Below are 12,354 nucleotides of genomic sequence, written 5' to 3'. Positions count from 1 at the left end.
CCCCTGCATCCTCAATGGGTTTGGAGTGGGGGTCAAGAGCAAAAACTCCATACTAGGGGGTGAAAGCCTTGCCTTGAAGGGGAACAGGAGCCACCACCAGTGCCTCTTGACTAACCCTAATCTTAGAGATCAAAGAACAAAGTCTCCAGCCCTCCTAGGTGTTAACAAGAAATTAGACTTGTGAGGATGGACGCCTGCAGGCTGAGTTCCACAAAACAATTACTTGGTAGCTATCGCCAAATTATGCCAAGGTATAATCAAGGGTGTTACTAGGACATGTGACCACATCTCTCTGCAGTTGGGACATGTTTGCAAGTCAGAGCAACTTGCCCCTTCCCGAGCTCTTTGTGCTAATTTGATGGAATGCAGCAGAAAGCTTCACATCCCAGCCTATGGCCTTGAAGCTCTCTGATCCCATGATCTCACTTGCACCTGTATCTTATCTCTCTGAGAATTGCTAGCTCAAGGCACAGGTAATTTACAGAGATTTCTCTTCCTGCAGCCTGGCTAAGCCAAAAGTCTGAACCAAAGATTTAGAGAAACCAAGAAACGGACTAGGCAAGGCCAGTTTCTTGACACTGTCGGTTTCCACTTAAGATCTATAAGTGACATGCGTGATGGCAGTTACCCGCTGAGAATATGAGGCTACTGTTTTCAAGGCAAGCAATAGCCAAATGGCTTCAGGGGGCTAGGAATGCAGGGTCCTCCTTCTCTCTGAATTGCTGTGACAGTGATGTTCATAGTTGTTGTATAGTCCCCCAGTTTTGTCCTCAAAACGACCTTTTGAGAGGTGATGTAGGTTAGAAAGTAGTGGTCATTAGCCCAAGGTCACCCCCACTCAACTCTTCTGGCTGAGTAGGAATTTACACCTGGGTGTAAGTTTAACCCACCCACCATTGTATCAGATTGCAGATATAGTTACTCTGTCCTAAGGGGATTCTTGTGTTGTTTGATGCTTACATAGAGCGGGCGAACAAATAAAGCATTTCATCCTGTCACTTCTCTATCCCTGTCAGTATGTGGGCCAGCCCTCAGTCCACCTGAAGCGAGACTTCTTCCTGTCAAACTCTTCACGGGCCCGCTCAGAGCAGTTCATCAACTTGCGTGAAGTCAGCACGCGTTTCAAGCTGCCCCCGGGCGAGTACATTGTGGTGCCTTCCACGTTTGAGCCTAATAAGGAAGGTGACTTTGTACTCCGGGTATTCTCCGAGAAGAAAGCTGGGACAGTGTAAGTCAACCATTCCCAGGGTGGTTTGGGTTTTTCGTAGTGCGTAATAAACGTTAAACCTGTTTCGAACCAGTTTGAAAGTGGAATGTTATGCCAGGATGTACAAAAACAACTGTAAAGCCCACTTCTCCACCAATTGCTATAGATACTCATGCTTTGAGCAACGAAGACAACAGGTAAGTGTGGGAGGTCACACAGAGCTGCTCTACTGGATCTGATCAGTAGTCCAGCTAATGTTACTCAGAAGTTTGCTGCTTCTAGACATGGAGGTTCCCTTTAATCATCATGGCTGGACCTGTTCTCCATAAATATATCTAACTCTCTTTTTAAAACCATTTATAGTTGACTACCTTTACTTTCTGGTCGTAGTGGTACATTCTGCTCATGCTCAGGGACACTTACCTCATGAATTCCATGGGGAGACCCTGTTGAAAGCTTCCCTCAATGTCTCCCCCCGTCTGTCTCCACTTAGGTTTTGAATTTCTCCCTCCTTTATGTTACATGTCCTGCAATGTTTGCCCATACCTGTGTATTATCATGCACAGCTTTGCATTTCTCTGCTGAGATCTTTTAATTGTATTCGTTCTCCTGCAGGGAAATGGATGATCAGATCCAGGCTACCCTTCCAGATGAGGTGAGAACTAGCAAAACCCTGTTACAAGCAGGAGGTTTAGATTTGTATTCCTGGCTCGATGGGAAATAACCTCTTCCAGCTTAGGCATTCCCAGCAGATTTCCTCTATGTTAATGACCTGTTTTACAACCTGGAGGCCAAAACAGTGTTTTGCCATCTGGGCATGGAGCAAGGGTCACTGGGTCTGTGGGGGGGAAGGAGATGTAGTTGTGAATTTCCTGCATTGTCCAGGGGTTTGGACTAGATGACTCTGGAGGTCCCTTCCAATTCTATGATTCTGTTTCACTTTAAAGCCATGGCTGTCATGTATGCACCATCCCAAATCAGTCTGAAGTTCATATAGTCCAGTATCTTTTTCCCCCATCAGAAGCGAGCTGGCAACTTAGAAGCAGGACAGCAAGGCAATGTGTTTTTCCATGTACAGAGGTATACTGCTGCTGAACATGGAGTTTCCATTGAGTTTTCACAGCCCCTTGTACATCCATCCTCCGTAGTAGTACCCAAATATCGCCCTGCTTTATCAGACCAAAGAACATCTAGTCCGGCATCCGTTTTCCAACAGCAGCTGGGCAGATGCCTCTGGGAAGCTCACAAACGCTGAGTTGTCTATCCCTGCTTTCTGGTAATGAAAGGTATACTACCTATGTACATAGAAGTCCCATGTAATAAGTGTTACAAATTGTCCTCATCCAGAAATTAGTGTAATGCTTGTTTAAAGTGCTTAAACATTTAAGAATATAAATGTAAGTATATAAAGTAAATTAAAGCCATCTAAGCTGGTCACATCTTGTAGCAATAAATTCCATTACTGCACATTAGCGAGGAATGCATCTCCCTCACCGTGCACTTGTCAGTATCTACTGATGACACTTGGACTGATTTTTGGTGCCTAATCCTGACAGATGACTTCCAAGTGCTGGGTATCATTAAGCAGCATAACTTTACCCTGTATGCCAGATCCTTCTCACCACTAAACCACATGAGACAAATTACATGAGAACGCTCAAGTGAAGGGAGACCCAGTGTTAACCAGGAAGCGTAGTTTGAACTTCATCTCTCTACCCAGCAGGCAAAGATCACTCTTCAGAGGGTTTGTTAATTTCCTCTTTGCCTCCCAGAGGAGTGGATCTTTGCTGGCTCTTTGGAGAGGTGAAATTAACAAACCCTCTGGCTACACTTCCCAGCTAATATTGTGTCTCCCTTCACTTGAACATCCTTGTGTAATTCATCACATGTGGTTTAGCTCTCACTTTGCTGCCCTTAAAGGCACCCCAGATCGTCCATCCAGTGCAGCCATTCTACTTGATGGGGCTCCTCTGATTGTGCAAATAGTCTTTTTCATCAGGCCCTTGCTGTTTGTTCTGTATACCCCCAGCTTATTGTGGCTGCTAATAGGGGGAAATTTGTGCACATGTAGCATTGAAAAGGGAGATTTCTTTCTGCCTGAGGCATTGATGGCTGTGAGCCTGAAGGATGTGACAGTTTAATGCTTTTGCCGAATGCAACTTTGATGATCTCTCTGCATATCGTTTTTTTTTTACCTCTTCTTGCTTCTCAGAAAGTGCTTTCAGAGGGAGAAATTGATGCTAGTTTCAAGCAACTCTTTAAGCAGCTGGCTGGGCCGGTAAGTAGTGTGCAGAAGTAGCAGCAAAGGGAGGAAAAGGGGGGGTTGAGGTGGGAGGGACCTTTGGCAGATATGAGTTCCTCTCTGCAGCAGAATGACAGCAGCCAACGAGAGGGAGATGGAGGAGAAAATCAATAGGATTACCAACCAAATATCATGGTAATGAGTTTGCAGTATTGAGTCAGGAATGGCACAGATTAAGGCCTGCTAGAAAACCGTAACTCAAAGTTAAATGCTCTTCCTGTTGTACAAGGCTTTTTAAAAACTGGAACGCGGTGGAACAGAGTTCCGGCACCTCTTGAAAATGGTCACATGGCTGGTGGCCCCGCCTTCTGATCTCCAGACAGAGGGGAGTTTAGATCACCCTCTGTGCCATGGTGCGGAGGGTGACCTAAATTTCCCTTTGTCTGGAGATCAGGGGGTGGGGTCACCAACCATGTGATCATTTTCACTGAGGGCGATTTAAGCTTTAAAAAACTCCCCCCACTTGTTCCAGCTGACCCAAAGTGACGTCATTGCGCGGTCCTGGAAGTGTGTGCGCCCTTTGCACGTGCGCATGTGATATCAGGGGCACCACCTCCCACCAGGAATGGCCCCGTGTGCTGGCAGCCCATTGAGTTCCACCACCTCTTTTCCCAGAAAAAAGCCCTGCTGTTGTGTTTGTACATACATGTGAGCACGCACTAACCCTGCCTTTTCCCCAAAGCAGCTTACATCATTCTTCTTTCCTCCATTTAATCCTCACATCAACCCTGTGAGGTATGTTAGGCTGAGAATTTGTGACTGGCTTAAGGTCACCCAACAAGTTTTCATGGTAGAGTGGGAATTTGAGCCCGGTTCTCCCAAATACTAATCACTGCACCACACTGGCTCTCCCTGTATACAGATAAACATATTTATGAGACGTGGCTCAGTTACAGCAGGGGAAAGGAAAAGGAGAGAATGGAAGAACTGTGCTAAAGAGAGAAGGGATGGAAGCCTATTTGGGGAGAGAGAACAGATTGGGAGGAATCTTTATAAGAAGGAGGGTAGGTGGAGGGAATTTGGGCTTACTGGGAAGGAGGGGTCTTTTGTGGGATGGTAATAATACTGATAATATGGGACTCTAATGTGCTCAAAACCTTTACAAACTTTATCTTGTAATCCTTACAACAACCTTGTTAAGCAAGCCAATGGCATTATTTCCATATTACAGAGAGGCTCAGGTTGTGAGGTTTGCCTAAGGCCTTCTCATGATGACCAAGGACTTCTGGTTTTATAGCTTATTCTTAGCCTGCACCAGCTGTCAGTTAAACACCATCAGTTAGGCGGTTAAGTGAGAGGGGTGTAAATGTAAGGAAGGCTGTTAACAAAGAAGAAAATCTTTGAAGCGAAAAACCAAGAAAAAGGGGAACACCTTGGAAAAATGGATTATCAGTCCAGCCAGTTTATTCCACAGGCCTGAGCCACAGATGTTAATGTCGTATCAACGTATTGATCAATTAATGTATGTTTGAAATGGCAGCAGTGCAGGAAAATTATAGCCTTGATGTGGTAATCCCTGAGGTGTCCCTGTGGAGACAGAAGGGGATGTGGAGGCCAAGAGTGGAGTGGGAACAGCATAACAACAACAACAATATTCGATTATAGGAGTGGGGAATCAAACTCAGTTCTCCAGATTAGAGTTCCGTCGCTCCACTACACCAAATCAGCTCTCAGGCAGCTTCCAGCAGTTTGGGATAGAAGTAGTCATCTCTTGTGCGACTCTGCCAGGATGATAGATTAGGCTAATCAATTGGGTTTCAAATTTCTCTGTGTAAATTTTCTTTTTCTTTTTATATGCCCTTCCTTCCAGGATATGGAAATCAGTGTTCGCGAACTACGGACTATCCTCAACAGGATCATGGGCAAACGTAAGCCTCCGCCTCTTCCCTTCTCCCTTCTTTTTATGATTAATGAATAAGATGTCCATCATTGCTGGGGTTTGTGCAGAGGTGTGGCTTGTATATTGCAAGGATTCCTGAGGCTGTAGGATCTGTGGCATAGGGGCCATCCAGTGTCAGTATAAGAGGGCAGATTTTCCGTTCATTGTCTCCACGTGCATCTCTGTATGTTTCCCCACTATCATGCTTTCCCAGTACGTCATAGTGGCGGGCAACACATAATTTGCAAAAAAAAGAAAAAGGAAGCTCTACACATCCTCATTTGCTTTAAATTGCAGATAAAGATCTTCGGTCAAAAGGTTTCAGCATAGAGTCCTGCCGGAGTATGGTGAATCTCATGGACGTATCCTCTTTCTGTGGTTTTGGTTAACAGTAAATATGATGATAATTATGGTATTTCATATTTTTACAGAATTTTTAAATGTCTAGTCTAGACAATAGTAATTGCGGGGAGATTTCTGTTTGCATGTGACACATTTGTTTGGAAGAATGCCGCAGCTTGCCACCTCGAGAATTCACCTGGAAAGATTTAACATCTGTTAGCCATGAAGTTCTCATTCCAAGCCATCTGAAGAATGGATGCTGTCTAGCCATCTGTGTATCCGTGGATCTCCTTTAAAATAACAGCTTCTACAACTTCCTTTAGATAGTGATCAGTGGCTCATGGGAGTGGAGTGGAATATATTCAGATGGAAAAGGGTTGTTTTTTTTAATCCTTTACACCATGAAATGTGTATCACTTGCAACAGTTGACAGTAGTAGCAAGTACTTTTGCCTGATTTCATTTAACCAGCCATGAACATGGTAATCTGTATCATGTAAACCCAACCTAAGCTTCTAAAGCGCTTCACATACTTAGGGTTGGTTTCTAGGCAGTGCCAATGGAAAGTGCTAGTGAGGTGAATCTTTCCCACCTTCCCCTTCCTCCAGCAGCCCCATCTGTGATCATTAGAAATGCTGAGGGTTGGGAGACCTACATGGATGAAAAGATATGCACCATGGAGAAGGTGGACATAATCGTCCCTCTGCCTCTTCTATTGGTGTATATTGTAGAGCTAGCTGAAGAGTTGCTGGTGGAATAGGCAGGAGAGATAATTTTGCCTGCTTTCTTCTTCTTCAGTCCAAGCAATCATGTTGCATAGCTTTTTGTCCATGTCTCTGGCCTGCAGCATCACCTTTTCAAGACTCACAGGCAGCTGCTGGGAAAGGGTGAGAGGCGGGGAAGAAATCTACTTCCGCCAGTGTCTTCTCTGGTGATACATAGAAACATTATTTCTGTTTATGCAACAATCGTGTAAGAGAGGTTTATTTTTATCTTATTTGCATCCCAAGTTCTTTACCAAAACTGGGTCTGTCTTGAGGAGGCTTATGTTTCTATAATGACAAGTTAAAATATATGAACAATCATAATAAACAGTAGCAATATAGCCATAAAAGCATTTAAAAGCAATGGCAAAATCAGCATCATCATAGCATCGAACCAATAGTTAAAAGCAAGAAACGCTGAAAGCAGGTACCTTTCCTAGCTTTCAAAGGCCAATGTCAGTACAGGTAAATCAAAAAAATATATACAGGTTGGCCAAGAAAAAGAAGAAAAAAATCCCACAGAATCAACAAAATGCCTGGGAGGGGGGAAAGTCTTTATCTAATGCCCAAAGCTCAGTAGGCTCATCTCCCCACAACTGGAAGTGGGGAGCGCTTTCTGTAATCGACATCGCGCAACCCAAAAGTCCCAGTCTCTTGGAGCCTTACTTCAGAAGGTGGGTGCCCAGTAAAGCAGATGACATCAGCGGGGAGACAGTGGTCCTTTCAATCCAAAGAAGAGTTGCTCCAGTCTAAGTCCAATGGGCTTAGACTGGAGTAACTCTTCTTGGGATTGCACTGTAAGCACCCCTTAGGCATAGTAGTTAATAACCAGCACTTCAATTGGACATGGAAACCAATCAGCAGCCAGTGCAGTTCTTTTGAACCTGGCCACGTATATTCCCTATATAACTTGTACCGCTTGGCAATCTTGGTGGTGCTACAACTGAAGCTGTTTCAAAGACACCCTCATTTAGAAGATGAGCTGAAGTTGTGAGAGGGGAGCTAAGGATACACGATCAGTTTCCAGAGCAGAGGCATGAACCAAAGACTTCCCTGGTTCAAAGCTGTGATGCCTCAGTGGTTCTCTTAAGCCAGTCTCCACGGGCATGATGGAGGAGGTCACGGACTTTCTCCCCAAAGCCAAACTGCTCCTAATTGCTGTCCTCACTTTCCATGTTGCACAGTTGGGACGGTGGGGATGTTCTGCTCTTTGAGGAGGTCCAAGGCCCACTTTTGGTGCGATGGAACTTGGTGTACAGTTCTTTGGATTCTGACAAAGTTATTTGAGGTGGTGGAAGGGGAGAGGTGGAATTCCAGCAGGAGTATCTCCTTAACAGCAGCCTCCTTGAACAGAGAGATGGAAATGGGAAACTTGGACTTGTGGAGTTCAACGTCCTTTGGACCAAAATTAAGAACTATTTGGTAAGCACAGTTTCCCCCCTCCTGGCTGCAGAAGAAATGGCTGCGGATTGATTGATTTGATTATTTACATTCATTTACCAGTTTATAGCATCCCTATGCCACTTTTCTATTAAAATTGCTATACAACGACTGGGTTGTCAAAAATAGTGTACACGTACAAACATAAAACTGCAACAACATTAAAAAAACAGATAAAAGACAAAAATGGAAAAAATAGAAAAAATCTCAATGACCCAGCCTTTTAGCTGAAGGAGCCTCCGTCCAATTGAAGTGACTCTTCCCTTTGGTGGAAGGTTCCTGAGGCTGGAGGAGGCTTCAAACTTTGCTCAGTGGAGTAGTAGGAGCCACATCATTCAGTTGGAGCTCAGTCTCCAAGATCCTAACTCTGTGTTACATTCATCACGACAAAAATAACCATGTGTTAAGCCGAGTCCTGACGGCGGATAATTCTGGAGGCTGTCAGAGAGCCATTGGCCACCTTTCTCCTTTTGTCTTTCTTTGCTTGGTGGTGAACTTTCTTTAAAAGGATGGGAGGGAGAAGAGAAGCAACAATTAGTTCCTAAGAAAACAGAGATAAGCAAGAGTTGAGTCTAGTAGCACCTTAAAGACCAACAAGAGACAGGCAGAGATAAACAGTGTGTGGAGAAAGGTGGACAGAAGCTATACAATACTCCTCTAGATTTCTGTGCCTTCCTTAGAAGGAGGCTGCAGAATTTGCAACAGGCTGGTTTACAAGTAGATACTCCGTCAGATGCATAATTTCCCTGTGCGTGTGACTGTTGCTTTCCTGTAGCTGGATCCATGCCACATGCAGTATCCCCAACCAAAATGCACTAACCAGGCAAAGGAAGTGGCCCTATGAAGTGGGCCTCAGTTTTAACCCATTAAGGACCGAAGGTCCACACACCACACAAATGCCCTTGTGGCTCCCCTATTCTTTTATAAGCACTTAACAAGAGTTGCAAAACTCAGGAAAGATGCTTAAGGACGCCTTCAGTTCTGGGAGGCTGAGTGGACTGTTTTTGTAAACATCTTCTTTTGGTATTTTTCTCCTTTTATATTTTAAGGCGGTCTTCAGGAAGTTTGACCTTGATAAGTCAGGAAGCATGAGCGCCTATGAGATGCGGATGGCTCTGGAGTCTGCAGGTGATGTAGCTCCTTTTTATTTTATTCGGTTCCAAGGCAACTTTACAACCAAAGTAGTCCTTACAAAACACCCTAACAGAATTAAATCATACAACTTTTCAGAACTGAGAAGCCTAGTTAGCCCAGGGACCCAACTTGGTACCACGACCAAGAAGTTAGAAGGGGGAAGGCAGTGTCATCTGGTAATTTCCAAAGAGGGGACAGATCCTGGCCAAGTGCAATAATGGAAGAGTGGATCTTGACACCCTTTTTTATCCCCTCCCCTTCTAGCAGTATATTGGGATCTATTGTTCCATACTTTATTTATTTACTTACTTATTAAGTTAAAACATTTATAAGACACCTTTCCACTCAAATCCAGGGCATGAAACAACAGATATTAAAACTTTTAAAACATTAAAGTAACATTGAAAGTGTATATAAATACAATAAAGGCATAAGGACATAAATACACATATACACACACACAACCAGGGAAGAGGACTAACAAGAGTTTACTGCAGTTACACCAAATGAAACAAAAAAGTCTTTCCCCACTGGCAGAAGACAATGACAGAGGGGAAACAGGCGAATCTCCCTGGGCAGGGAGTTCCAGGGTTTCGGCGCCATAACCGAGAAGGCCTTTTCTTGGGTTGCCACCAATCCAACCTCAGATGGCAGGGGCAGCCAAAGCAAAGTCTCTGAAGGTGATCCAAGTGGATGGGTAGGTTCATATGGGAGAATGCAGTCCTCCAGGTTTGCTGACGTATGCATATGGCATTTGGGTAGACAATTTCACTGATTAATGCAGGATTCAAGCCACTGGGCTCTTCTTGTGCACAGGGCACACTGAAATGAATGCAAGCTCTGCAGCTCCTGTTAATTTTATTGGGGCTTGCTCAGGAGAACTTCCTGGACCTTGTGGGTCATCACTACCACTCTACTATGCATAATGACTTTTCTTCCATATAAGGGTCCCCTTTTGAATCCTGTGTGCCACTGTGAGATTCCTTGTAGAGAAATCTGTGTATGAACAATGCTACTGAACTGGTGAGACTGATCTTGTGGGAAAGACTCACTCATGCAGCCCCAAGCTATGGGAGATTGGGGAGGAGCAGTTGCCACACAACTGTGTGTGACAAGATCTTTTCTTACCTCACAGCTGGATTGCAGATTGTATAACTTCAGCTTTCTGAATATGTTTGCAAAGCAGAAGCTGCTGCCATTTTTAAGTGTTTTGGTTACTTAAATAAATATATTTTTGTTGCGTGTGTCTTGGCAGGCTTCAAGCTCAACAAGAAACTCTACGAACTGATCATCACCCGCTATTCTGAGCCTGACTTGGCCGTTGACTTTGACAATTTTGTTTGTTGTTTAGTGCGGCTTGAAACCATGTTCCGTGAGTGCTGTTTTCTTAGGGGGTGTCTCTTTTCCTTATCTTGCATCGTCCACTAGGCAGGTTCTTGGTGGCATTGGGACCAACCTTAACGCAGCAGGAGTTTCAGTTTCATGCATGATCAAAGGAGGTCAACGGGGCATGTGCAAAATCTTTTGACGGAATGGGTTCCACATGATAGGGACATGTCTGTGGGAATAGTTTTCAAAGTGAAGGTTAAGGAGTTGTGCCACTGAAGGAGCTTGGGCAAGATGGGATCGCAGGCATTTTGGTTGCTTATAACTTATATTTTTAATGAAGGATTTGGGTGGTGGTGGCGGAACAACCTGGATAAGGGGGCAACTAGGTCAATTTGATCCAGGCCGCTACAAATCAAGGGGTCTTGAACGCTGATGGCTGCTGCCCAGACACAATGCTCACCAGAATTCTTAATATTTTCTTAAAGTTTGTCATAAAGATGAAATGGTTTATTAAAGTGGAAGATGACACTGAATTGTAATTGTGACATAATGGGTTCCCATCTGCAATTGTGATGAATATCATTTATATAGTTGTGTTTAAAACAGAGCAGATACCAATTTGAGGTTTAAGCGATGGTTTACCATGTTGCTGTGCTTACAGTCCAGAACAAATAACATTAATTATTTTTGCTTCTTTGGGCAAACTTAATCTGGCTGTAAAATGCATTCTTGAGAAGTCAGTAAAATGATTCTTGAGAACCAGTTCGGTGTAGTGGTTAAGAGCGCTGGACTCTAATCTGGAGAACTGGGTTTGATTCCCTACTCCTCCACTTGAAGCCAGCTGGGTGACCTTCGGTCAGTTACAGCTCTTTCAGAGGTCTCTCAGCCCAGTTGAATTTTGTTGTTGTTGTTAACAGTCGTTGAGAAACTTGGTACAGCTTGCTATATTCCTCAATGGTAAGAAAGCCCTAAACCAGTCTTGGTAAAGTAGAATCTGGACAGCATTAGTGATAATGACAGTGTGTACAAAAATCTCGCATTTGGTTCCCCAGCTTTGTACACATAGGAGTAGCAGTGGGGAACCCCAATATTACATCTGCACCAGATCCCAGAAACCCTCTGGCCAGCCCTGGGTGGTAGGGGCTGTGATAGTGGTTGGTTGTGCTGGCCTGCTGTCATGGAGGTGGCAGGACAAGCCCAATGACCACTAGCGTTGCCTGAACTGCTCATATCTCACATGGGGTCAGGAAAGGCAGATGAGCATATGGGGGGAAAGTAACATATCTAGCAAGCTGCTTTTTAAATGTCCAGGACAACAAAACTTAACAACAACAACATTCTATTTATATACCACCCTTCAGGACAACTTAATGCCCACTCAGAGCGGTTTACAGAGTGTGTTATTATCCTCACGACAATCACCCTATAAGGTGGGTGGGGCTGAGAGAGCTCCAAGAAGCTGTGACTGACCTAAGGTCACCCAGCTGGCTTCAAGTGGAGGCGTGAGGAATCAAACCCAGTTCTCCAGATTAGAGTCCTGCTGCTCTTAACCACTACACCAAACTGGCTCTCAACCGAGGGGTAACGAGGTCTTAAGTCCAAAGTTTAAAATTTGCATGTCTCAAGTATTTGCTAGCCCTCAGTATGTTTGGCATCACCATCTCCATATTTCATCCTACTTTTGAAAATCTGTTACGTTTCCAAATGGTTTGCCCCCTGGCTGGAGGGGTCAGGGAAGGAGAAATACCAGGTTCTCTGTTGAATAGTTGTTCAGCTTATGGCTTTGGAGTTTTTGGACTTCCTCTTGGTTTGCTTCCCAAAGAAACCTGCAGGCAGGGTGTTTAGGGTTTAATTCTCTCTCTATCATTTTGTGTTTTGCCAGGGTTTTTCCAAGCCCTGGACAGTGACAAGGATGGAATAGTCACTTTTGACTTGTTTAAGGTAATGTTTTATGCTTC

The 12,354-nt window shown here is 44.3% G+C and overlaps 1 protein-coding gene across 2 annotated transcripts in view; it reads left to right on the top strand.

Moving 5' to 3' along the window:
* Positions 1–12,354, top strand: part of CAPN1 (calpain 1) — a 54,441-nt gene that overhangs the window by 39,279 nt on the left and 2,808 nt on the right. For both annotated transcript variants that reach the window (XM_054989905.1, XM_054989898.1), the window contains exons 13-21: positions 1,017–1,228; positions 1,823–1,862; positions 3,420–3,485; positions 5,320–5,377; positions 5,686–5,750; positions 7,847–7,915; positions 8,983–9,061; positions 10,323–10,439; positions 12,279–12,337. In XM_054989905.1, the coding sequence (XP_054845880.1) occupies positions 1,017–1,228; positions 1,823–1,862; positions 3,420–3,485; positions 5,320–5,377; positions 5,686–5,750; positions 7,847–7,915; positions 8,983–9,061; positions 10,323–10,439; positions 12,279–12,337 (765 nt within the window). The remainder of the gene's footprint in view (positions 1–1,016; positions 1,229–1,822; positions 1,863–3,419; positions 3,486–5,319; positions 5,378–5,685; positions 5,751–7,846; positions 7,916–8,982; positions 9,062–10,322; positions 10,440–12,278; positions 12,338–12,354) is intronic.

The sequence above is a fragment of the Eublepharis macularius genome, chromosome 1, assembly GCF_028583425.1.
Source record: "Eublepharis macularius isolate TG4126 chromosome 1, MPM_Emac_v1.0, whole genome shotgun sequence".
In the NCBI taxonomy this organism is placed as follows: domain Eukaryota; kingdom Metazoa; phylum Chordata; class Lepidosauria; order Squamata; family Eublepharidae; genus Eublepharis; species Eublepharis macularius.
This window is presented reverse-complemented; position numbering and strand designations above follow the sequence as displayed.